General features: G+C 40.9%; 1 protein-coding gene across 1 annotated transcript in view; it reads left to right on the forward strand.

Annotated features, from left to right (window-relative positions):
- SLC49A4 (solute carrier family 49 member 4) overlaps positions 1–26382 on the forward strand; it is a 72086-nt gene extending 45704 nt beyond the window's left edge. Inside the window, exons 6-9 of the mRNA XM_064719021.1 lie at positions 277–344; positions 5229–5356; positions 15586–15768; positions 18926–26382. Of these exons, the coding sequence (XP_064575091.1) occupies positions 277–344; positions 5229–5356; positions 15586–15768; positions 18926–19041 (495 nt within the window). The 3' untranslated portion in view covers positions 19042–26382. The remainder of the gene's footprint in view (positions 1–276; positions 345–5228; positions 5357–15585; positions 15769–18925) is intronic.

Raw genomic sequence — 26382 nt, forward strand, 5'->3', positions numbered from 1 at the left:
TCTAAGCTTTTGATAGAGTATTATAAAAAAACAGAGGACATTAGTCAGATTCCATAAAGAGAGGTCACATTTAGGGCATAGACTACTTAGTCTTACTTTCTTGTGGTGAATTTATTTCCTTTCCCAGAAAAAGCCTTGCACTTCAGAATATTGTAGAGAGCTCTTGTTAGCAGTTCGGAGCTCCTGCCCAACACTTGTTTTGAAAGTAACACCATCTTATTTTCTGAGCTTTAACACATTTCTCTATGTTCTGTTTTGTTTTTTTTTCCCTGTCAGGTGGATGCAGGCTGGATTGGATTTTGGTCTATAGTTGGAGGTTGTGTTGTTGGCATAGCAATGGCAAGGTAGGAATAATTACAGGTCCTTCTCCATTTCTTCAACTGTGATTGTCATTTAGTTTATCCTCTTAAGAACAGAACTTGTTTTCTCTCTCATCTTTCAGAAACTTGAAATGGAAAATTCCTTTTGGGGTTATAATGTGTTTCTAGTAAAGCAATAATTCATACCGTGTTAGTGGTTGCTGGGAATTGAGAACTCCACATGCATATACCTGAATTTGAAAGTCAGATTCTTGTTCCTGACAATGGCTTCCTGTATGCTGCTTTTAAAGACAGCTCTGGTGAATTCAGCTGCCTGGTATGAGGGGGAAGAACCTCATTGCAGCATATTTGGAAAGCATTGAAGAAATTTTCTGTCTCCTTCCATTAACACTTTTGGGCATATTGTTTCCCAAAGGGATATTGGGAATGTAGCACAGGCAGCCTAACTACAATAACATTTTGTTCCCTCACAGAGAAATTAGTCTGGGCCCATTTTGGGCAGGTTGCTGGATTCCTGCATAGCCTAACTATTTTCTGCTGTATCCTATGGGCTACAGTATGGGTGTGTTTGCTTTTTGTAAATCCAGACACAGCTGTCTCTCTCTGACCATCACGAAAGCTGATGACACAGGGAGTGGAACAGCAAGAGTAGGATTGCCCTTCCAAAAGGCTGCTGTTTCTCATTCATTGAGGTCCCCTTTAGGAAAAGGGATTGTGGGAGGGAGAAAAAGTCTTTTAGGAGGTCCCTGAGCAGTGAGTTTATTATGTGATTAAAACCAATCACATGTTCCCCCCTTGCTTTGGGATATCTGAGCATTGTCCTGGCTTCTCTGTGTCCACTCTTTAGAGTCCATGTGCAGATATCTGCAATTGTTGCATCATCATGGTGCTGTGGATGGGAGAGAGTGATCTTTTTAGGACTCTCTATTTTCTTTTTGAAACTCTCTTGTTTTCACTTGCTGTGCTTCATCAGAATACACAATGCATAAAGAAATGTGAGGTTTCACATCCTGACGTTTTGCAGGCTGCCTAGCAACTGCAACAGGGAGAGGGAAAAACTCCTGACCTAGGGAAAAGAAACAAGTGCTTCTCTCCCATCCACTCCAGATGCAGGCCAAAGGACTTCATCTAGCCAAACAAAGTTCATGACCTGATTTCCTCTAAAAAGAGTTGCTTTTGATTAGCCAAGCTCAGATACAATGTTTTCTCTGTAAGAGAGTAGATGTTTAAAAGCTACTGCTGCAAATGACACAGATGCCATAGGTTGCATGTTGAAGCAGTAGACTGCCATTTTTCATTATGAGGTAATCTCTAGTTTATTTGCAGCTTTTCAATAGTAGAGCTTTGAAGCTCACTTAACTTAACTGGGAGAGAATCTGCAAACTCTAAGTCAACATGCAAATCTCAGTCTTTATGGTAGATTAATTTATTTAATAAGCTGTCTGGGTTTAGTTTCAGGAAATGCAGGCAGTCCCTTTAACTGCTTCAAAATTGATTTCAAACCTTGTTGAATACCTGTATTTTGTAGCATTTAGTAAATTTAAGAAATACCAACAGTCTGTCTCCAAATATGTCTTTCTAACTTGGGCGATGCACAGTTCAGATGGGAGGGTTTGCATACAGAAAGGGAGGGAGGAGGTGATTTGTCACTTCTGATGGATGACTCTCCCTCCTAGGCCTATTCAGCATTTATCTGTGTAGGGTTGAATCAATGACGAGTCTGACTGTAATCTGCTGAAAGTTGTAATTAGGAAAATTAAGTAATGATTCTTGTCAAAACTGACAAGTTGATATATTTCAGTGTCAGAACTGTGATTTGCCAAGCAAGCAGCTCTCTCCCTTAACCACCTCTCAAGAAGCTGTTAGTTTTGGGGTGGATTTTTTTTTCCTTTTTTTTTCTTCTGCTAATTTGTTAAAGCAAAATTGGTGCATCTTAGGAATTTGCTCCTTCCATTTTTGTCAATGCAGATTCTATAATTTAGAATTTTTAACAACCTGAGCCTTGCCCTTGAGCATTAGGTCCTGTACATCACAGTAGGTGTTAAATCATCTGTATTTAAAGTAATGCCCAGTTTGGAAATTTGTTTATCTATCTCGTTTTCAAAATGCTTCAAGTTTCTCTCAGCATTATACATAAATCCTTCTACTCTCCTCCCACTGCTGTCCTGATAGCCATGAACTTACATGTTTAGCTAATGTGTTTGATGCATTTTTATCATTGAAAAGCCTGGCTTATTTTGGGCAGCTGGTAGGTGCTGTACCCTTTGCTGGCAGCTTTCAAATGCTACTAGTTTGAAGAAAAGCAGTGTCAAAGAGCAGCATTCCTATAATTGCATGGAAACATAAATCTATTCCCTTTTCTCAGATTTTTAAATATTTTTTCCCCCCACATTTGCCAAGGATCATAGATATTTCTGAGGTTTTGTCCTCTGCAGCTCAGTTTCAGTTCCTGCTTCTAACCTGCAGTGTCGTCAAAATGCTGAAACTTTATGGCATGGTGATAATTTCCTTAACAGCAGACAGTGTTGTCAGCAGTGCAGGTTTGTGATTTTAACTGTAGGATACAACCTAGGGCTGGATCTGCTGGGAGGCTGGAGACTGTTAGCAGCAGTAGGCTCAGGGGTGTGTGTCTGGCAGGGTATACACCTTCTGTCCTGTTGTGCCTACTTTTTTAGCAGTTGCAGGAAACCCCTTACATGCTAGATGATGTAGAAGGATTTATACAGAACAAAGGTTTGAAATCAGGTACAGAGTCTGAAGATAAAAGTAATTTCTCATATTTTTTGATTGAAGCAAGTATTATGAAAAGTAGACTAGATTTACAGTCTTCTTTATTCTCCTGTAACCAGACAAGAAACAGAAGTCCTTCAATTACCAAGTTCAGGTTAGGTTATTATGTCATTTTTTTTCTATTATTTCTATTGCTGGCTGAATCCAATAGCTAAATAAACCTTTACTTTGGGGTACATTTGACCCTTTTGTAGTTCTGTGTTACCTGAGAGCTCTTTGGAGCATGCTGCTACCCAAACTGGGATCCTTGTGTCTGGAAGAGTGGCACCTGCTTGGTAAAGGTGGTATTTTCTCCACTTAGCTGTCATGAATGGATTAGATGCATATCAGCCTCCCATCCCCACATATCCGTGGTGGTGGGATAGAGACCAAGGATCCTTTAGAGATCACCCCAGACCTGTAGTCTGTGAATGTCCCTCCCAGAAGGCTGATATTTCTCACCTTGTTTCATTAGACAGGACCTACGTCACTGCCCTTGCCTGTAAGGACAGAGATGTTGTCTGCCAGCAGGCAAAGTGGGAGTCTCTGTGGAATAAGCTGGAAGTTTACACTTTCAGATGCTTCTGCAAAGCTTTTAAAATTGCTGATTTTGACCCTAGTGATCCCAAAGAATAATTAAAGAAACTCACTGGCAAACCAGTGAGGTGATCCTGACTCCTCAATTGGATTGTTAGAAAAAAATTCCACCAGTAGCAGCTGACCTCTGGCTATTGGAGATGAATGCAAACGCCACTTGAACACTGCAGTCATAAACTTCTCAGATTATATGCAGCATTGATCTCCCACTGCTGCTTATTGAATTACTCACTGCTAAATTCAGTGTGGAATTCAGGCATGGGGAGAATCACAATACAAGGAAAGAAGTTGGTTTGGGGGAGCAGAGAGTGTTTGAGTGCATTACTCCTACGTCTGTTACACTATATTTGGAAGTTCTCAAAATTTTGGCAGCATTTCCTGTTTTATCAAATAAGCTGTAAGGTATCTGCTTATAGAGTGATCTTTGTCAGGGTAGATAAGGCAGTCAGCTGGTAGACAGACAAATTTTATCATGGACCAACCTAGGTGGATTATGATGCCATTAGCCTAATCAAGGTAGGAACCTGTCAAGGGGGCATAAGATTTGCTTTAGAAATACACACCTAACCCACCCATCCCAAAAGCACATCTCCTAAGCAGGAGGTTATAGAAAATTGCTCACGAAGAAATAACATTGCCTTTTCTAATATATCTTTCCCAGTAGTTAGGTTAACATCCCCTTTGAAAAGAGCAGTTGCACTGATAATTATGCCACACGAGCGCTGCTCATTCTGTCTCCTTGAAAGAAAAAGGAAAAGATGAAAAAAGCAATTGTACCGTCAGGTGGTGTAAATATCATAATTCCCTCTGTATAAGAGCCAGACTGCCCAAGGACTTGTGGGGCTGTCCTCCCCCCGTCTGTCAGCAGGGTCTGTGTAGAAGAGGAGCAGCACCGAGCTTGTGGTTTCTGGAACTTTTCAACCCAAACCAGCCACTGGCAGAGTGATCCCCTGTGTAAGGAGCTCCTTCCTTGCCTAAGCCACCACAGGCTTCATCACCAATGCATCCAAGGGTTCAGAAGCTGTTCCTTGTCATCTTCAACTAGGGATTCTTTGGACTTTTTTGGAGATTTTCCATTTCCCATAGGAATGAATCTTGACACTTAACTATGTCTTGAATGAAAGGCGGCAGCCTCCTCATATGCTAATGGAGCTCTGTGTCTGCCAAGGGAGACTGGCAAATGCTGACAAAACAGTGATGGAAGTAGTGGTGAGATATTGTGTCCAACAAATGCAGAAGGAAAAAATAACTCTCCTTTAGTGTTTTCATGTGATGCCTTGATAATTGCTTGAGAATTGTTCTGGTTTGATTGTTACTTTGTGACAGCTAAAACATCCATGGCTCTTCAGCTTGACAGCTAGAAATATCACCATTCTATAAAAATACCTTTTTTCTATTTCTGAAAATGAGAAATTACTTTTAAATTGTTTTTATAGTCTCCAAAATGCTTAATGAGGATATATTGAATTAATTGTCAAGCATCACATTTAAATAACATGAAAATCGGTGTTTGTACTGCTCTGATGTGTGTTTTTATTTTAGATTTGCAGATTTTATCAGGGGCATGCTGAAGTTCATACTGCTGCTGCTTTTATCTGGAGCAACATTAGCATCAACCTGGTTCACTCTCACCTGTCTAACTTCTGTCACTCATCTGCCTTTGACCACAGGTATTGACAATTATTTGAATTCCTGTTCTTTATAATTCATATTGCAGGCAAATATTTGCAGTCTTCAATATCTTATAACCTGGTTTGGTATCTTTAGTAATACAGTAGTTTTACTGAGACAGAAAAAATGTTTAGAAAGTCTTTTGAAACCTGAAATATCTTACTGCTTTGAATAATTCAGTAAAAAGATTAAAAACTTGAAAAACCCAATAACAGGAGCCCTGAGTACACATTTAAATTTGATTTGGGGACTAAGTCTTTTTCTGCTTTTGGGTCCTTAGGAATAACCGAAGTGAGAAATAAATCAAGAAAAATCAGACGAATGAGAGTAGTGTTGCATATAAGAAACAGTGACATGTCTGGGAATTTAGGGGGTTGAAACTTGCATTCGTTATTAGAAACACTTGGTGCATTTCAAACCAAGGTGACCCATAGTGTTTTCAGCCATCTAAATCTGTCCCTGCACAGTGCTGTCCTTTTTTCTTGCACCTGCCTGCAGGTTCAGGGAACTCTTCCAGCCCAAAATTAACTCAGCCTGTGCCTCAAAAAGACAGGGAAAAAAGCAGTTGGCAGGAGTGGGGGAAAAGCTCAGAGGTCCAGTTGGGCTGCCAGCGAGCTGCACCCTTAGGTGAAAGCTAGCACTGCTTAGTTCTTAAAAATCTGTCCTTCACCTTATTATCTGCACCAAAGGACTGATCCTCCTGTGATTCCAAGACCTTCAACAGAGTAGCAAGTTGCAGTAAAACCTAAGCCATCAAGGTTCAAAAATATATTTATTTAGTAAAGGATTCTATAAATCCATTTTAAATGAAGGGCCATCTTTGATACAAGCAATTTGTGCATTCTAGGAGAAATGAAAACCATTTTTTGCCTATTTTTAATAAAAGAGTTTGGTGGGGAGAGTAGTATATAGAGTAGTGCTTTACTCAAATTATGTTTGAGTTTCAGTAAGTGTCCTTGGTGCACTGCAAATGTCACAACTATAAACTAAAGTGGGTGCAGCAAATTGAAATACATGATCAATTCAGGAGCAACACCATCTGGATGGATAGGTCAAATTTGTGCTTTATCTTGAAATTTCAATGCTTTCAAAAATTCTGCTTAAATAAAACATAATTTAATCAATAAATAAATCAAATTTCATGATGGCTGTTGTCATACTAAATGACTACACATTTCCATCAAATCTAAAATAAAAGCAATAAAAGCTTTTTTCTCATGCTTGCCTGCTTCATCACTGCAAGCCTGCAGTAATGTAAATTTTTACAGTAACTCTATACTCTGAATTGATGCAACAAACCAAACACATAAATGACCCTTCAAGTCTATGCATAAGAATGAAGAAGAAACATTTCAAGAGGGGAAAGTCATTACGTACGTACTCACCAGTGTTCCAAAGCAAAACTGATGGAGCTCTCTCTGATTTTATTTTATTGGGGGTTTTTTTATAAAGAATTCAGCATGCAACATAGGTTCTATAAGACTTCTTATTTTTTATAGATGTAGTTGCATTGTGCTGGTTTTTTTTTTGAAAGGTCATCCACTGTCAGGACATAAATGTAGGTAAATTTGAGGTTTAATATATAGTGTCCTAAACTAGCATCTCTTGATTCAAATACAGGGATTGGGTTGTACTTTTTATGCAATTACCATTTCTCTTAAAATGGATGATTCCTTAGATTGAGTTGTAATTATAGATCAGATTTTTCTGTCAGTGCTTTTCTTACATATGCCACTGTAAATACTGAACCCTTTTCTTTAAAACACAAGCTTGTTTTGAATAGAAGTGCCAGGAATGTGGTGCATTCCTCAAAAAAAAAAGGCAGTCTAAAGCATCAGAGTCTAATGTGCAGCCAGAAAATCAGATCTCTTTTTTCTTCTGTTTAAATTTCATAGATATGCAGTGGGGGAAGGTTCTTATCAGGCTTTTCTCATTAAAGTTCTTAAAAAATAGATGTAATGTGCCTGTTCAATTTAGTTCCTTGTACACAGAAAAGCAGTGCTATATCTTTATGAAATATGCTGTTATGGATGAAAACACACAAGCTATTTAAGCTAATTTATAGGACTTCATGCTAGATTATTCCTCAGTGTAATGATGCAACATGATGATGACCTCTGCATTCACAGTAATTGGGAGAAACGGTACATTTGAATTGATTTGGATTAACTTCTTTTTATTCTTCTCCTTTTAATTAAAAGTTTGAGATGTAGAGTGTATTGGAGTACAAATCTAAGAGGTCAGATGCAGGCTGTGGGCTGGCAGCTTTTGGAAGTGATTAGTGGTAACTGGTACAGGTGGAAGTCACTCTGCATATCAGTGGGCAAGTGTTGACAGTGGACTGCCAAGTAGTTATTTGCTGTGTGGTTTTTGTAGAGCTTGAAGATGTGCAAAACAAAAGCAGACATCATCGTGGGGTTTTTCCCTCATTCATATTTTTGAAAACTTTTGGTTGATTTTCTTTTTCATCTACTATTCTCTTTCTTTCCTTTGCTTTTTTAAATTTTTTTCCACAAAAGGTCCATAAAATACTTTTTATTCCAGAGCCACTTTGCAGGCAGCACTGAACACCTGCTATAAAGCAGGGGTTGTGTTATTCAAGGCAGGTTTTGATGAGCCAGAAGGTTCTTAGGCTCCTCCGCTTCCTCCTGTCCTGTGGCAAAGAGCACAAGTGTTGGGCTTGGCAGTGCTGCAGAGCCAGTGATGGATCTCAGTCCACACTTTCAGCCTTATTCAAATGCTGAGGCAGAGCAAGCAGGGTTCAAAACTGACATGAAAATCTGTGGGGGTGTACATTTGATCTTCCAAAGAGGTTTTCCCTTCCAACCATGTAGCTCCCAGTTTTGGAGGGACTTCCCCCTCCTCTCTTGGCCTGCCTCCAGTGTTGTTCTCTTGAACAAGTCAGGCTTTGCCATCTGCAGCAATACCTGGGAACTGCTGAAATATCCACGTGATCTGAAGGATTGCTGGTTCAGTTAAAAGGCAGCTCTCCCACAGGACAGGATGGTCATTTTGGGGAGGAGACAGGACACCTTTGGGAGCCTTTGTACTGGCCCAGGTGTTGAGGCAGCTTCACCACAGAGATGAGGTCTGGTTAGACGGCATCACCATTGGCTGCTGTATCTCACCTAACAGCTGCTTCATCCATGAATTAAGTTTGCCTCTATAGGCAGACCCTGACAGTGGTTTCCCCAGGTCCAAACCCAGTCTTTTCCTTTTGCATGTGAATATTGGGGACATGAGCTCATCTCCCCCTTCTGAAAACCCTTTGCTTTTCTCCCACCTGGGCTCAGAGCAGGCAGTAGGTGGATGTGTTTTTATGGAAGCATAAAAAAGATGAGAGAGTTTGGCCAATTATTCGCCCTAAAAGAAAAGGAAAAAAAATCTCAAAATATTTGTTTTTAAAATACAAACAAACCAAAGTCCTCTTTTAATTGGTGTTCTTGGTGGCAGTTTTAGTAATGTCTGTTTTAAATACTGGGGGAGGGAAGGTATCTGAAAAAATGGTCACAGCAAAATATATTTTCCTCACCTTGTTTGTATAATATTCTTCTAATTCCTTTTAAATAGGCATAACGTCATTTAAAGATATTTCCTACAAAATGTAATTACTTAGAATGGAGACCTTTAATGCAGTTATTAAAAATCAATGACTGCATTTGTGGTTTTAAATTATACTGTTTAGGATTGTTTGTGTTGAGTAATGCCCGCATTGCTTCGTATTTGCATAATACACTCCATTTTTCCTCCTCCCATGGAGGAAGACAAGTTTTGTGTCATTTGCTGACTTCTTAATGTAACTCCAAAAGACTTTATAAAAAGTGTAGCCATAGTTGTATATATGAACCATAACAGCCAGTGTGGGGAAAAAAGAAAGCGAGGCAATAATGATGCAGTGCCAGCTACTATATCATCTGTCTAAAACACCTCTCATCAGCTAATCACAGCTCTCCAAAAACCTTGATTCTGGAATTGGTTTATATTTTAAGCAACCCTGAATTTTATTTTAAGAAATTTTAAATTTAATGTATATTATTTGCATTTCAGTTTCAAAGACAATTTTATGTACACATAGAGCATTAAAATAGTTTTCTCCATTGAATTCTCAGTGCAGCTGCTGATCTGTTTCTCTTTGCCAAGTTCATTGTTAGTTTGCTTTGTACTGAACTTCATTATGTGAATTTATGTACAATGGGATACTTCGACCCAAAATAATCGTGTAAGGCATTGTATTGCCAGTTTCAGTATCTTGCCACTTTGTATTGCTGGTAGGATCTCTGGATACAAATACCAGCATTTTCCAAAAATTGATATGCAACACTAGTTGCTTGCAGCTCAGATTGAATGTTTTCGGTGTAGCATATCAAGAATATTCTAATATTTATGAGCACATTCAGCAGAAGTTTGCTTTACAAAATCTTTTCTAGTGCTGCATGGCAGACACTGAATACAGTGGCAACTCCATAAGCTGATGACTGTGTTTAGGTTAAGCAGCCCACACTTTTATTTTCAGGTTCAACAGATTGAACATTGTAAACACATCTGTCTCTCTGTCCTCATCTACAAAGCACAGAAGAAGAAAGGTGTTAATAATATAATACTGATAGGTTTATTATTTCAGTTTAATTTCTTTACCATAAACAAGATGTGCTTGGTAAGTGTAAGGCAGGGGAGCCCAGAGGATAAAACAGTGGCCTGAAAACATTAACCTGCTTAGGGCTTTGGGCAAATCATTACCCCAACTCCTGCTGTGCTTTTCTCACTCATAAGATGGGAATAATGACCCTTGTTTTGCTGACAGCTTCTTTAACTTCACAAACAGAAGAGTGCCTAAAGAAGAACTAATTTAGGAGGTTATTTTCTTTTAGGACACAGTGTTTATTAGTATACAGTGCTTGAAATTTGGGAGGAGCATTTCAGAGATGAGTATCTATGAATCTGGGCACTTTGAATATCCATCAATAGCAAACCTCAAATATTGTATAATTTCCAGCCCTCTCCTCTTTCATTTCTTGAGGCTTACTCAGTAATTTTTTTACTTCTTAGTTCTCCAAACTGAATGCTCTGCTTTCAAAGCAAGTTCCACTTGCTTTTCTCATGAGAAGAATGTAGAACAAATCAAATTTGATCAGATTTTTGGTTTCTTTCAAAACTATATCATGAGATAGCAATTTGATCAGTGTGTGCTGGAATGGAAATCCAGGCAATGAAACATTTTGATTTTATAAATGTGCACTGCAGAGACATCTTTCTTCTATTGTGTTTTTTCATTCCCATAAGTGAATTACAGTAAAATTTACTGTCTTACCTTAAGGGAGTCACATTTCTCATGGAAAAATTAGGGATTACTTCTTCCGTGACTTTTCTTACCATGGCCAGTAGCAAGAGTTAGATTATAGGGAGGTTTCATTCTACTTTAATAGACTTTAGATTTTGGCAGGAACTAACTTGAATTGTTCAAATTGGTCATGGGGATACTGAAGCACTGAAGTCAACAAAGGCTGCATCCATATGAGGCATTATCTTTTCACTTTGATGTTTGCAATACAGTTATAATGGGCACTGACAAAGTGCCCTAGGATCTCCACAGGTTTTGCTCTAAATTGTGTACTGCTTCCAAGAGAATATATTCCATTGTATTTACTCTCCTGTTTATCTCTAGAAAATTTGTGTGAGTTTTGGCTGAGTGTGTCTCAAAAGAGAACTGTTAGAAAATGCACAGAGTTCAAGAGATTCTGGCAGAGGACTTTGGAAGGAGATGCTTTACCACTTGCTTGCACTTGATACAGCACTTCCTGTGTAAATTTATCTGAAAACTGGTTTTTTTTTAAGAAATGGTGATATTTCATATTCTTTGTTAAAAATCAGCCAAGATGCATGTGCCACTGGTTGATAAGAACTGGTCACATCAGTTGAGGTCCTTTCATCAGTTTCATTTGGGTTTGGATCAGGCTCTGTAGTTGTACATTTAGTGATGGTATAATTTAAGAGTAAATTGCTAAACATGTTGCAGAATGTCCTGGAAAATTCTTGAAAGTTGTTTGTATGTCAGAGATGGTTGAGTCTCCTTCTGCTGCATTGCAAGCTCATCTGAGGACACCAAGTGAAGGCTGTCATTTAAATCACTTCCCTGTTTAAATTCCTAACTTCCCCCCCAGTATTGTTTTTAATTGGTAGAAAGCTTTTTCCGCAGCTTGTGGCTGGGAGAAGAGAAAGTCTTTTTCTGGGATGTGGGCATGTATTTGCCATCCAGCAGCTCAAGGCCTGTAGGAGATAAGCCAGTCAGGAACCTTCCTTCTTGCCACTTTTCTCCTCTTTCTGCTAAGCCACTGTATCACCATCAGTCCCAAGTCATCTAACTGGTAACATCTCTAGTGCTATTATCAAGACACATTTTATTCCTTGCTCCCTTCCTGGCCAGCAGGATGAGTGCTGAGGGAATAGCAAGGGTTACCTCACACCTCAAGCATGAGCATGACATGATGAAATCTGGCTTGAGCCTCCTGCTGCAGCAGCTCCTGCCAGTTCTCTGAAACACCTGTGCTGTGGATGGGATCTTTGCCTTTGCTGATATTTTTGCAGTGGTCAACCTGAGAAATAGCTGCTTAATGCACACAAACATCTTTTAAACTATTTCAATTAATGTAATGTTTTAAGAAACCTAACCCAGTTCCATTGTTGATGTCCATAGCTGCCATTGTCTTGGATACACAACTTTGCACATAACTTCATAGGCAATTAATTGATTCCTTTTCCTGACAAAAAGTGATTTTTTAAAATAGTGGTAGCATGAAGTAGCACTTCTCCAGTGTATGCCTATCCAAGTTACTTGTTATTCTTTAGGACATAATGTTAGCTTCTTGGTGAATCATCTCTTTTTTTTTTTTTTTCTTTTGTCAGTGCTTTCAGATCCTTATATTCATTTCCAAGGACTGTCATTAAGATTGTCTTAATTGAAAGAACATTTGCTGTAACTTGAGCAGCTGTTCCTCTGCAGTATGAAATCGTGGTAATTGTTTGTGTTTGTTCAGCACAAGGTCTCTGTGATGGAAAGCAAATGGTCCCTGTTAATAGGTGGTATCTTCCTACTGTCCTGTCATCCACGAGCTGGAATATGAGATACACTCTTTAATGTGTGAAATAAAAAACAAAACCCACTTCTGAACTCTGATTTTACTTGTTTCTGGGACTTACTTTTCTAGAAGTGTGTATCTTATCTTTGAGTTCCTGTCAACAGCCAGTTGGATTTGTGACTCAGTTGCTAAATTACTGGAATAAGCTTATTTGTATAGCACTCAGGATAACCCTGGTTGATTTACAGATGCTTGAGATAAAAAGCAGTTTCCCATCACTACAATACGTACCATTTAAAGAAGGCTTTCAGATGTGCACATCTTCCTCGTTTTCAGAGCTTCTTTTTGTGGTTTCCCAGTTAGAAGCTCTCATTTCCATTAGATGTTAGAACTTAAATTGGCATCTACTGGATGCTGTATTCTGTCTGTCCTTTTGCTGTGACATTTCTGCTTATTAATTCCAAAGGTGTGTGTACCTGTACCTCTGCACAGACCTTGCTTTATCAGTACCAGCTGTGGTCTCAGCTGAGGTGCTGCTGTTGGTATTCAGCTGGCAGCTCTTGGTGTGCACACACAAGGCAGGCAATCCTTTGGGGCAGCCAAGGGGTGAGGCCAAGGCTGCTTTGCTCCTCTCAGTGTGGGAGTGTGAGATGTGTGCCAGTGGGTGTGTTCCTGTGAGTGCCCTGTGAGTGCACTGCAAGGTGAGCAATGATGTAATTCAACTGGCATATTTTAAACTAGCAAATCTAGTTTGAAGACTGCTTCCTATTCCTATTTTATGGAAACCTTGGCACCTACTGTATTAAACAAAATCTGAAGTCTTTAAATGGCTGCTAATTTTTGCTTTCATCTCAGTGACTCTATGTTTCTGGAAATTATATGTCTAGACATTGTCTCTGTTCAGAGGTATGAGTTCCCTTTTCCTGGCTGTTGCTCCTTCTGGAAGATGTTTCAGCCCTCTTGCAGAGGTGTTTCTTCTGACAGTCTGTTCACTGTTCCACTTTCAGTGGTGCTGTTGTGGCTTTCAGCAGCTTCTCAACTATTTCCACTGTTTGAGTTTCTGATACAGAATTACAGCTGGGTGCCACCTTCCCTCCTTTGAGAGAGGTTCTGAAAACGTTCTTCTCTAGAAGTTACAAGTCTATCTATAGATATCTTCAACTGAGTGTAGTAATAAGGGGCAAATATTCATTTGTCTTAAGAGATTCTTCTATTTCATTTATGTGTTGGTCTCTCAAGCCAATACAAAAATTTCAAACCGCAGAGTGTGATTGGATATTCTGGCTACACCCAACAGCAGTTAGAGAGATTTAGAGCAATATGCAGCAATGTTTGAGGTGAATGGGAGTTCAAAGAGTGGCTCATGAAACTTTAAATACTGGTGAGGACTGGCAGCAAAAATCTATGGATCTTATAACTAGGGAATCAGGTCTTCAGTGTTAGCTAGAGGAGGGCATTAGGAAGAACATCCTAATGCTGTATGGGGTTTTTTCTTTCCTGTCTGTCTCCTGGACATATCTTACATCAATTTCTTTGATTTATTCTGCAGTTTGTGACAGGAGAATTCAAGAGTAGGAAAAGCTACCATGGTTTTTTTGAGGGAGTTGGATTTTTTTGGTTTTGCATGTGTTTGTTTGTTTTTCTTACAGCTCAGAGTACTGTGGTATATTCAAAGAAGTGGGGCCACCTTTCCCTCTTTTTTCCTGTCTCGACAAGTCCTCTGTTGAAAAAGAAATGTCCTTGTCCCTTGGAAGCAAACCACATGAAATAGAGGATGTAATAAATAGCCCTTTCTGCTTCTTAATCTCTTTATTTCTTTTCCATGATGTTTTATATTTTATAAAGCTGGTTTTTAATTTTTTTAAAGCTGAACATTTCCTGCTTCCTAACAGTTTCTCAGTTGAAAGCTTGAGCAGTGCTTAACAAAAGATGAAGTAGAGCTGTTTCTGTTCTCCCTTTCCTAAGACAAACGAGTGTAAATTAAACTGAAATATCTACACACATATATATATTTATATGAAAAAAAATTCTAAGGATTTTGTACCACAGAATCTTTTCACTGCAGCGAAGACACTATAAATAATTCACCTCTGACATCATAACACTTTTGTATTTGAAATACTTTTCTTTAGGTTTTCTTAGTATTTTGGTAGGAGCCTCACAAATTATTCCAGAGTTTTCTGGTTATTTAAAGCCTTCTGATAATTTCCTTTTTCTTTTTACTTGGTCAGTAACCTCAGGTTATTGAGGTTGCAAGTCAGGAAATCTCCTGTGTCCAAGACAGCACTAAGAAAAAACTTACTTATATTTCTAAATAGATACTAAATTTTTGTGAAGTTTTGTGGTTTGTTTTTTGGTTTTTTTAGTCCAGAAATAGCTATAATAAGTTTATTTAAGTATAATATAAGTATATTAAGCTTTTGTATTAAGTACTGTGAAGTATTTGGCTGAAATTGTAGAACAAAATAGCTGAGGTTGCTGAAGAAATGTCACATTTTTCTGTTCGTTTTTCCAAGAAAAACAATTTGCTGTACAGCAGCAAATAATCTGCATTATCAAATCTGTCCCGTTCCTGTCAGGAGCTGGGTGCCCTTCATTTCCTTTTGAAGCCAGAAGGGATTCAACATGTTGCAGCTCAGGCTGTGCTGAATACTAATGTCTTGATAGCTGGTAGATCATTAGTATTTATTTGTAAAATGGAAGCAAAATTAGTTTTGACCTTTAGAGCTAAGTCAAAAGGTTAATCCATGTCCATTTCCAATTTGGTGCATTAATTGCTCCCTGTCCTAATTGTGTGTAGGACAATATTTTGTGTTTGTTTCAGAGGTAAATTAAACTGTAGGTGATGCTTTGCATTCATAATTTTGTTGTTTGTTTTACTTACAAGTGAAGTCCAAATCACTGAATGTATCTTCATGGATTCTGTTTGAATAAATAGATAAATAAATCAATCATTATTTCTGATTTTTTTTTCCACAAATCAATGCATGCATTCTTCCTAAGGCTTATGGGATGTGATGTTCTTTTTGATACACAGAGGGTAAAAATAAGATTATACAGTTTTTGGTTATTCAAATATTAGTATTCTTGGCAGCTCTGAATAGGAGAGGAACACACCAGCATGAAATTAATAACTGGTTTTGTTTCTGTCATAGCTACACTGTACACATCCTGCATTTTGCTGGGCATATTCCTCAACAGCAGCGTACCAATATTCTTTGAGCTCTTTGTGGAGACAGTCTACCCTGTTCCAGAAGGAATAAGCTGTGGAGTTGTCACCTTTTTGAGTAATGTGTTCATGGGAGTGCTTTTGTTTTTCCTCACATTCTACCATACAGGTAAGAAATATAAGACACTTAAAAAATTTAATACTCCTTAAGGACATACCTTTGTCAGCAAAAGGAAGGATTTGCACGTACAATTTCTGTTGATAACCAAATGTTTGAATCCAAGCAAGGGCAGCAAGGAAGGAGAATTTTAATCTTAATTCTTTTCTATATGCATGCTTATAAAAATGAAATTTCTTAGATGCAGGATAAGTCTGCCTGAATCTGCTGTAGCCAGATACCACCAGGGTACACACTGTCATCAAATTGTATAAAGGCCTGGGTAATGTGGCCATTAATAATGTTTGTACCTGTGGGTGGTGAGAACCACAGTAAAGCTCACCCAGCCTCATGCTCTTGGGCAGAGCTGTGTTACCCAGGAGGGGCAGAGCAGAAATGCCCCATTTAAAGCCAGCTTGGTTCAGAGGGTGAGGTCCCACTGCCCTAAGACAGAACAGGCATTCCTTTGGGAAATCCCATGGCCTATTCCGGCATAACAGGATTTCACTTCAGGTTTTTGTCAATTCATTCAGATTTTCTCGTCTCTCAAGTATTATTTGTTTCCTCCTAACTCATAATCATAACTTAAAACTTGCTGTTTAGTAGACTGTAATACATATTATTACTCTAAGCTGTAAAATAAGAACCCAGCTTGCTTTCAAAGGGAAGTGGTCTTTATTAATGGTTTTCAAAGACACAGATTTTTTCTTTGTATTTTGTTATTATGGTAAACATTTGCTTCACGGTGTAATATTTGTAAACCATTATAAAATGTGAGCTTTTATGTATTATTATTTCTTAAGATGTTGTATTTTATAACCAAGAGGAGAGTGACAAATTTCAGATTGAATTCTGCTATAAAGCATCAAGGTTTCAACCTGGGGCAAATTTTCAGCATGGTTTGTCTTTCTGCCAGGAAATTGCAAGCAGGATGACAAGCTTGTTCCAAATTGTGGTCTGTGAACACAAACAGAGAGAAATTATTTAATTTTTTAATACTGATGCTGAACTGTATCATTGTAAAATCTGAATGCCGTCTGAACTAGCCTTGAGTGGTGTGAGAGCTGGTCTTTACATTTTAAAGTATACTTTTGATATTAATTGGTGTGAACTCTATTCACACATACTATTGTTTCTGACATCTGTACCTCAGCTGGAAAGATGGCACAGAATGTTCAGAGAATTTTTTCACTGTTTGGCATTACATAATAAATGAGGATGGGGATATGGAGTCTCACTTCTGATGAAAATATTACAATACAGTGGACTCATTCCCCCATAAATAGAGTATTTGGGACCATTTTTTGTCTCTCATATTTCCTTCCCTACAAGATACCAGTAAATGCAGGTTAGGATAAACCTGAAATTGGTATACCCATACACTTAAAATATTTTCCCTATTTCTTCAAAAGGAAATAAAATAAAGTAATTTGTGCTTAGGAAAATCCATTCTTTGATAGAAAATATGAGAGAGTGTGTGGTCACTGGGGGGGATGAGTGCCAGGGGTGCTATTGGCTCCTCTGATTAAAAAAATCTGTTAGAGGGTAGATAATGATCTTAATCATTTGCTTTCATTTGATTCAAATACATCCTGTAATGGCATTTAAGAAGCTTACAGATAAACCAGAACTCAGTCAAATTCATCTTGTTCCCTTGGTCTTTCCTTTAAGCCAAATAATCTTTAAGTAGTTTTCATTCCAATTTCTCTTTTTCTCCTTGTACTGATATTGCAAATGCTGTGAAGGACCCAAGCCCTGGAAGCTTTCCAGAGCACTGAAGATTTTGGTTCAGCTAGCAGAGTGGGGATGCAAACCTTCCTGAAGCTCAGCCTTGCTGCTAGTGCTGTGCCCCAGAGCTGCAGCCTCTGGATGAGGTTTCCTTTGCCTTTCTGCAGGGATTTCCAAGGGAAAAACAAAAGGAAAATGACCTTTGGCATCACAGGATTGATGCATTCCCTGCATTGCCAGGGCTGGCACAAATTCTAGATCAAAAAAGGCATGAAGTATTCCCAAGTTAAATTTCATCTTTTAGGATATTTGAGGTAAAACCTGTTTAATTCAATTAAGGAGGAATGTTGTAAGGAAAATAATAGCAAAGCATTTGCCTGTTGACTTCTGGCATCACATAAGTCTTCTCCAAGCCTAGGAAATTTTTACTATAGTTTTAATAATAATACTGCCTAAACAAATCCATAAGGGTTTTTGGTGGATCAGGGAGGATGTTGTTTAAAGTTTCTGGTTTTGGAAGGCTGATTTTTCAGGCTTTCTGACTGTTGTCCTTTGCCTTGTTTAAAATAAATCATGCTTTTTCTTTCAGCAATATAAATTGCAGATTTAAGAAAGTAGCAGTGATGAAGCCTTGATTTGGATTAACTCAGATTTGATTAACTTTCCCGGAGGGAGAGTTTAGATTCTGTAAAATTAAATAATAATAAAAGAAAAAATAAAAGTAGTAATAATAATAATGGAAAATTTGAAAAAAAAAACGAGTAAAACACTATCTGGTGAAATGAATGTTTCTTTAGTAAATTGACACATGTAGAAAAAAAGAATTTGTGGTACTTGTTTGAAAAAAATGTGACTCAAACTGCTAATTATTAGTCAAATATCAGATGATAGGATTTCTTGAGTACAGAGCACAGACTTTTAAGGACAGTACGTTACGTCAAACAGCTGAAAGGGCCTATTTTTTGCAATGACTTTTAAATTGAATTGATCCCATTATGCACAAGTTTCTTCTGAGGAATTGGTTTTCCCTTCTTATACAATGGAGCAGGTTTGATTCAAAATCAAACCCAGTTTCTTCTATGCTTTTAATTTTAGTTCTCAATCCATAGAAATCAAGGGACTAATGAGCAGAGTCTTTGGAAGTGGTTTATTCTCCATTAGCAATGATAGATCTTTATTTTTTTCCCCGTTCTCTTCATTGGGAGGTTGAATAAGGAGGATTTCCATTAGCTGGAGGAATTGGCTATAAATATCTATAACTTGAGGTGTCCATGGAGAAGGCTCACAGACCAAGTTAACCGTGGATCCATCGATTGGGAGCCGTCAGGATTTTGTCAGCACACAGCGATTTCCTTCAAACCTGCCATCAGTCCAAGTTTTGATCGCTTTAAACACAGAACATGTTTGATAACTGAGGCTGGGTCTCTGTTCTGCTTTGCAGAGTTCTCCTGGTTCAACTGGTGCCTGCCAGGGTCGTGTCTGCTCAGCCTGCTCCTCATCCTGTGCTTCCGCGAGTCCTACGACAGACTCTATCTCGACGTTGTCGTCTCCGTGTGATCACCCCGCACTGGTGAGGGCTTGGAAGAGACTGGAAGTCGGCTTTGCAGTCTGCACATCTGCCTGGATTTGCACAGCTGAACAGCAGAAAAACAAAGAAATTTCAAGACTTAATCGTGGCTTTATTTAGAGAGGGTGAGGGATGGGTCATTCTTATGTTCAAGACCATCTTGAATTGCCACAAATGTGGAACTGAAGTGGTGATGGAGACACCAAAATGCACAAAGAGAATCTCTCTGCTGTCCAGGTCCCTGTGCAGGGCTGGGGCTCTCTGTTGAAGAGGCTGTTGATGTAGCAGCGAGGTGTATGTTGTGTGTGTGTGCCTGTGTGCTGACTCACGGTTATACACACCAGGGTACCAGTAATCTTCAGAGTCTTCTATCAGAATGAAAATAGGGAATAATCTTAACAAAAGGAAAAAAAATAAGAAAGAAAACAAAAATCATTTCAAGATCTCTTTAAAATCACTAGTCATTTATATTTTGAATGTTCATTAAACATTTAAGCTAAAATGATTTGGTGCTTGTACACTACATTTACATTCTAATAAAGTGGGTTCTGATATAAGACACTGGTACCAGGGTTTTTAGCCATACTAAATACCCCACATAATCCTTGCAGTTTTATTAGAGGTGTATGTTACCACCCTGGAGCACAAGTAAACAATAGCTTTAGCTGCCACTGAATCCCAACCTGCACCCACAGTCATCTCTGAAATGCCACCCTGGTTCCTGATATGGAGCATCTGTGGTGTACTGGAGTGTCACTCTAGGTAAATGTTGCTGTTCTAAAGGCCACCACTGTGTCACCTTTCCATCCTCCATCTCCAGTACTGCCTTTTTTACTGTTTGTGCCACTGAATACTGTGGGTGTGGATGTCTGAATCCTGCTAGCTCTCTCCTGATACTCTAAGGTGTGTGTGGTTTTTAGGATTAGTTTATGACTGAGGGTGCCTAAACAATATTGCTTGTAACCCAAGTCTGGAGAAATCACTGTTTCCTAAAAAAACCTTTCTAGTTGAGGAGATGCATTGATGGCGAAATGACAATGAGTTTGACAATGAGTAACTCACGAGTTCTGGCATAATATGGGAAATTATTGCCAGCTCTTTTTATCAGTACTAATCTGTGGTCGTTCCGGCCCTTACTTGAACATAAATATTAAAGACACTTTGAATAGTTTTTTAACTCAATTTTTAAACCTGCTAATGATTTCTTAATTATATTCTTAGATTTCAGTTCAGCATCATTTAAAATATTTCTGTATGTGTGTGTGTGTTCTGTGCTTTGTGTTATGGGGATGTGTTTGTGTGTATGGGGGCGTGCATATTTATATCAATGTATACACAAATAAAACTTATATATATAAGAGATACATATATATATATATATATAAGTTGTGCAAGGGTATGTGTTTGCCTAGGTTTACTCCAGGTGATCCTGCCTGGGGAAGGTGATGTGCCCTTGTTTGTACCCAAGCCAGTCACTGCCGTGAGTGGGAAGCATTGTGCACGGCCTGCGACAGGGATTCTTTTCAGGGAATGATTTCCTGTCCTGGCAGTTCTGTGGCAGGGGGTGGGTGCACGTGTTGGAGGAGGCTCTGCATCTCTAGAAGTTGAATCAAGCACCCTCTGCTCCTGTGTGGGGCTCTTCTTTGCCCCTGGGGCAACACCAACACGGTAAGCTCACCCAAATAAACCCAGAACTACCTTTCAGACATGGATCTGTTCCTTCTGCCTGCTCTCCTTTTGTAGAGAGAATACACCTCTAAGACTTAACTCAGAAGTGTATCTGTGCAGTAAAATAAAACAAGCTGTTCCCTGCTTTTATGTTTTCAGAGCAATTGATGTCCTTACTGTAGTACTGAAAATGGATTTAGCTCATTGCTTGTATCAGTTCTGAATAGTCTTTCCTGTCTTGAAGCAGGTTCTTTGTGGTAGTGGAGCTAACCTGCATAGGGAAAATGAAATCAGTCCAACCAGCACATTCAGATCCACTGGCATCATCCCTTACTTTTCAGATGAGTGGTGTTAACTGTCCAGCTTCTTTTTACTATGTTTTAGTGCCTGGATTAGTTTCAGTATCCAGTAGCTGCTGCTACCTATTGTCTCTGAAACCAGGGATCGTTTGCCAGGAGTCTGGAGTTGCATTGTCATGGCAGAACTGCAAGCTGGGATGGCTCTCCAGAGCTCTGTTTGTGCAATTTACTGTAGCTATATAAAGATCAAAATTGCTGTCCTGAGTGACAGAGATTTCTAACCCTTTCACTGTCCTGACTGTTTTAAGGTGGAGAAGCATTTTACACAATGCTTAGACTATAACCTATTCTTCCTCTGTTCCAGAAGGCAACAGACAATTTAAAATATTTGTCAGTGCTTCCAGATGCAGGCTCTCTGTAGTCAGGGGAGATGAGTGAACCTCTTGTTTTAAACCCTGTTGATTGTTTTTCTGAGTCAGAGTGAATGGCTCACTGTGGCTCTGATGCTTTGGTAGCTGTTTCTCTGTGTGGTGAGTTGACTGTGGGTGGACACCACGTGCCCAGCAAAGCCACTCTGTCATTGCCCTCCCCAGCTGGGCAGGGGAGAGAAAATGCAATGGAAAGCTCATGAGTTGAGGTAAGAACACTCACCAGTGACCATCATGGGCAAGGCAGACTCAACCTGGGGAAACCAGTTTAGTTTACTAGCAATCATATCACAGTAGGATAAAGAGAAATAAAACCTGATCTTGAAAACACCTTCCCCCATCCCTCCCTTCTTTCCAGGCTTAACTTTACTTGTGGTTTTCTCTCCCCCTTCCCCTCAGCAGCACAGGGGGACAGGGAATGGGGGCTGTGGTCAGACCATCACACATCTCATCCCCTGAGGACTCCTCACATCCTTCCCCTGCTCCAGCATGGGGGCAGACAATTCTCTACGAATTTCTCCATTGTGGGCAGGGACCTTTGGGAACAATCCTGCCAGCAAACCTGCTCCAGTCTGGGCTCCTCTCTCCATCGTGCCAGGAGTCTGCTCCAGCAGGTTTCCCACAGCCTCCTTTGGGCATCCAGCTGTGGGGCACGGGGTTCTCCACAGGCTGCAGGGGAATCTCTGCTCCCCATGGGCCACAGCTGCCTCACCATGGTCTCCATCACAGGCTGCAGGGGAATCTCTGCTCCCGTGCCTGAGCAGCTCCTGCCCCTCTCTCTGCCCTGATCTGGGTACCTGCAGAGCTGCTCCTCTCTCCAGCTCTGCAGTCACTTCCTTTCCCTTCCCAATCTCTTATCCCAGAGGTGTTATCACCATGGCTGGTGGGTTCAGCCTTGGCCAGAGCTGCATTTGTACCCTGGCTGGGCTGGCTCTGTCCCTCATGGGGAGCTCCCACTGCTCCTCAGAGACGCCAGCCCTGCGGCCCCTCGCTGCCAGAGCCCTGCCACGCTGAGCCCCTGCCCTGGCACTGCAGCTTGGGCTGAGTCACAGCCCCCAGGGCCTCTGCAGGGCTGGGAAACCTGCTGGGGCTTCACAGGCACGCTGCAGTCAGGGCTCAGCCCGAGTTCCCAGCAGCTCTGATGGAAATCTGCCCATGTGAAAGTCAAAGGATTGCTCCCAAGTTACTTGAAGTTGTGCAGGACATGGCTGCATTCCACACACTCAGGGTTCAAGCTTAGGATTTTATTAGATTAGCAAGTCTGCTTTAGGATGGAAGTGAGGATTTTAAATGTGCTTGTTGAGATCTCTGAAAAACGCTTTATCCCCATCTGTGCTCCACAGCAGCATCCTTCTGTTGAGGGGCAGTCCCTTTCATGTCAGTAACACAACCCACAGAAGTATTTTTTGGATAAGCATTGCTGCCTGGTCACCCTTGTTTGGATTTAGCAGGAGAGCAAGCTGCCAGGCTACCTGCACTTCTTTGGAAGTTTGAGTTTGAAGCACAGGGAGAGCCCTTAGCAGTGCAGATGCAATGAGCAGGAGTGCAGAATAGGCTTGAAACAGTTAATGCTTTTCTTAATGAAAGCTTGAAGTCTCTCTAGCTTGGACCAGTCACAGCATTGGCTGCTGTGTGGCCTGTGACTTGCCAGCAGAGGAAGGTGCCCTGAGGAGCCCTGGAATATTCCTCTCTTTGTGGCCTGTGAGTTCACAGCCCTGAAGAACACAGGTAATGTGTTGTGGTTTGTGTTGGGAATGCTGGGACGTTGCTCCATGGTGACCACTCTCTCCTAATGGTTATTGTAAACATTTGTTTGGCTCAGGGACACTCCTGGTTCAGCTTCCAGTGCTGCTGGCTCTCCTTCTCCTGAGTTCTGGAGCTGTGCAAGCTCCCATGCTGCTCATGGGGAGCTCAGGATTAGAAAATGCAGCAGCACTGGTTCCTGGCTCTGGTCACTGCTGTTACCCATTAACTCCCTCTGCCCTCCCTTGGGCTGCCTGCTCCCCTGAGCTGGAGGTGTGGGGAGGAGCTTCCTTGCTTCCAGAGCAATTTTAGAGGGAAAGGAGCTTGGCTGACCATGTACTTAATGTACAAAAAAATAGGCAATTTTTTTTTTTTTTTTTTTAGAAAATCGTGCCAGTTGGAATAAAGTGCAGACCCAAAGGATTCTGCACACATCATGAACAGCGAATCTGTTAGAAGCAGCCTGTAATTTACCTGAAACCTGTGATTTTAGCTCCCACACCTGGAGAGGCCAAGCAGATGAGCACTGTCTGTGTCAGGTATTCAGGCTCACAGCATCTCAGTTGTTCCCAACCATCTGACAGAGCTGAGAGGAGTGGGAGTGGGAAGTCTTGAATGTTGGAGTGGGTTGGGAGACCCCAGACTCTGTCAGTGTTTGTTGTGGTAACTTGGGGAAAGCAACAGGTTGGACTGAGTAACAAGAAGTGCCCAATTCCAGGGGGCATTTCAGCACCAAAATATTGCACTGGACTGATGAAGTCCATATGCAATTTGAAATTTTGTGTGTCAGGGATGTTAATGCTGGGTTTGTTCTACAGTAAGCTGAGCAAGTGACTGCATGGCCTTGCACTGCAGCATAAACAAGCAGCCCTGATTGATGTGCTTGTATTGGCTCTTACAAGAAAGGGAAATGTGATTTAATTGTCAGGAGTGACTGAAATATGAATGGGAATTACACAGTTTGCACAGTGGATATAACTGCTCTGTAATGGTGTGACAGCAGGGCTCTAATTGTTCATTTCTTTTGTTGGGTCACTTGCAAATTAAGTAGATATCTCTGACAAAGGCATTTTTATGTTTCATTAGTTTTGAGGAGGTTCCTTTTATACTAAGTACAGACCATTGTAATAACTTGGCAAGACAAGTGCTACAGTGTGTGGAAACGACACCAGTTCTGGGTATTGGTTTGGTGTTTGATGTTGGGGCTGCCATTCTCTGGGTTGTTCAAGCACCACATGGGAAGAGCAGGGATGTGGGGTGTGCAAGGAGCTCTGTGTGTGTGGATGCCCAGTTGTGAAGGGCAGAGCCAACCCTGCCAAAACACACAAGGACTTTGTCACCTTCCATGGGTCCTGGCATTCCAGCTGTGGGGGGAGAAGGGGGAAATGCTGCCTTGTGGCTGCTGTTCCTTTCCATCAGAGACAGCCAGGCAGCTCCAGGCTCCCTGCTTCACCTGAGGGGATCATCCCCCTCCGCACAGACTCCATCCCACGTCCCTGCAGCCGTGGCTGCTGCCGGGTGGTTGTGGGTGGCACGGGAATATCTGCCTTGCTTCCTCCAGGAATGTCACTGCAGCTGCCACAGAGCTGCCCCAGAGCAGGCACAGCCACAGTGGAGTCAGAAGAAGATGTCAATCTGCTCACAATTTTTGCAGTTTGTGTTTCAAGACAGATGAAACTAATAAATAAAGGAAGAAATGTAACTCTGTCCAAAGTTTTGACAAGCAAAAGCAAATATTTGCACAGATGTGCTGGCTGCTGCCAATTGCTTGGGATTGCAATGTTTTTGGATCAATTCATGCCCCCCACAGCCCCAGCACTGTTTCTTCACTGCTCAGGCCCAGCAGCACCGTGGGAAGCTCCAGGCCCTGGTGGAGGCAGGACTGCAGCACAGAGGGAAGGGAAGGGAAGGGCTGAGCCAGGATGCCCAGGACAGGGGATGTTGGGCTCCTGGGCTGTTTGCACAGGAGGGGTGGCTCCTTCAGCCTACTTGTTCCAGACCCTCATTTTTTCCTTCCTCAAGGATGAGTTTTTGACCTTCATTTTCTGTTTGTGGTGGGTTTTGTGCCACAGGGACAGCTGTGGAGGTGGCACACGTATGGAGGTGCTGCTTCTCCAAGGTGCAGCAGGCAAGGCAGGTGGGACTTGCTCTCTGCACCAACAGCTTTTCTCTGCACGCTCTCTCTGCCCAGTGGCTTCCTCCATGGGATTTATCCTCTTGTTGCATCTGGACAGACTCACTGCACTCACTGCATTGCTACATGAAGACAATACCAGCAGCAAAACCTGTTTTCTTTACAGGAAGATTTTCCCTTCAGGCTGAGGCCACTTCTCCAGCCTTGGTCCACGTGTTTGTCAAAGCCACCACAAGCCCAAGGTCATGTTTTTCTTCTCAGAGGGGATGTGCAGGTTTGTGTGGGACAAGCCAGAGGGCCTGGGGAGGGGCTGCCAGGGTTGGGGTGCCCACCATGCCAGGGGAGGGGATGCTCCGTGTCCCTCCCCAGCAGGGACCCCCTGAATGTGCAGTGTAAACTGGAGCTGTGTTCCTGCCCCTCCCTGCCCACAGCTCTTCTGCTCTGACCTTTCTGCTCCACCTGGGCTGAGCCAGCCCAGCAGAGCTGCAGGTGTCCCCACTGCCACCAGCTCCTGCTCCTGTGGGACAATGATGCATTTTCCAAACATATCTCTTTTCTCTGCCTGTGATATTTGCTAGATTAACATCTCTTTTCCCCCTACCATGTTTAATGTCTTCCACTGTGCATTTTAGAAATAAGTACTTGATAAGGTCACAAAAACAGCTTTTAATTATGGGACACACCTAACAGTTGGGGTTTTTTGAAGTGCATGAACATATGGAGAAGGAAGAGGGTTTTACATGTTGGAGAGCATCTTTGTAAACTATCCTCGACTTGTAAGACTGTTCAGTTTTACTGGAGTTTGTATGCATTTTACTTTTGTAATTTTTAAAGTGATTTGATAGAATTTTATTTTAGGGCAAATACTACATTTTGTATGCAATATTCCAATGTGATGTATTTTTATTTTTGAGAAAATAATGTTGAAACCACTATATACTTGTCAATGTAACATACCCACTGTGTAATTTCTATTTAAAACTGGACTCTGACCATGAAGAGTGTGTTATTTTACGTACTGGCTGTTGCACATTAAAGAGGTTACTCAGTTTGCTGCCA

This window comes from Zonotrichia leucophrys, chromosome 7 (assembly GCF_028769735.1).
Source record: "Zonotrichia leucophrys gambelii isolate GWCS_2022_RI chromosome 7, RI_Zleu_2.0, whole genome shotgun sequence".
Taxonomy (NCBI): Eukaryota; Metazoa; Chordata; class Aves; order Passeriformes; family Passerellidae; genus Zonotrichia; species Zonotrichia leucophrys.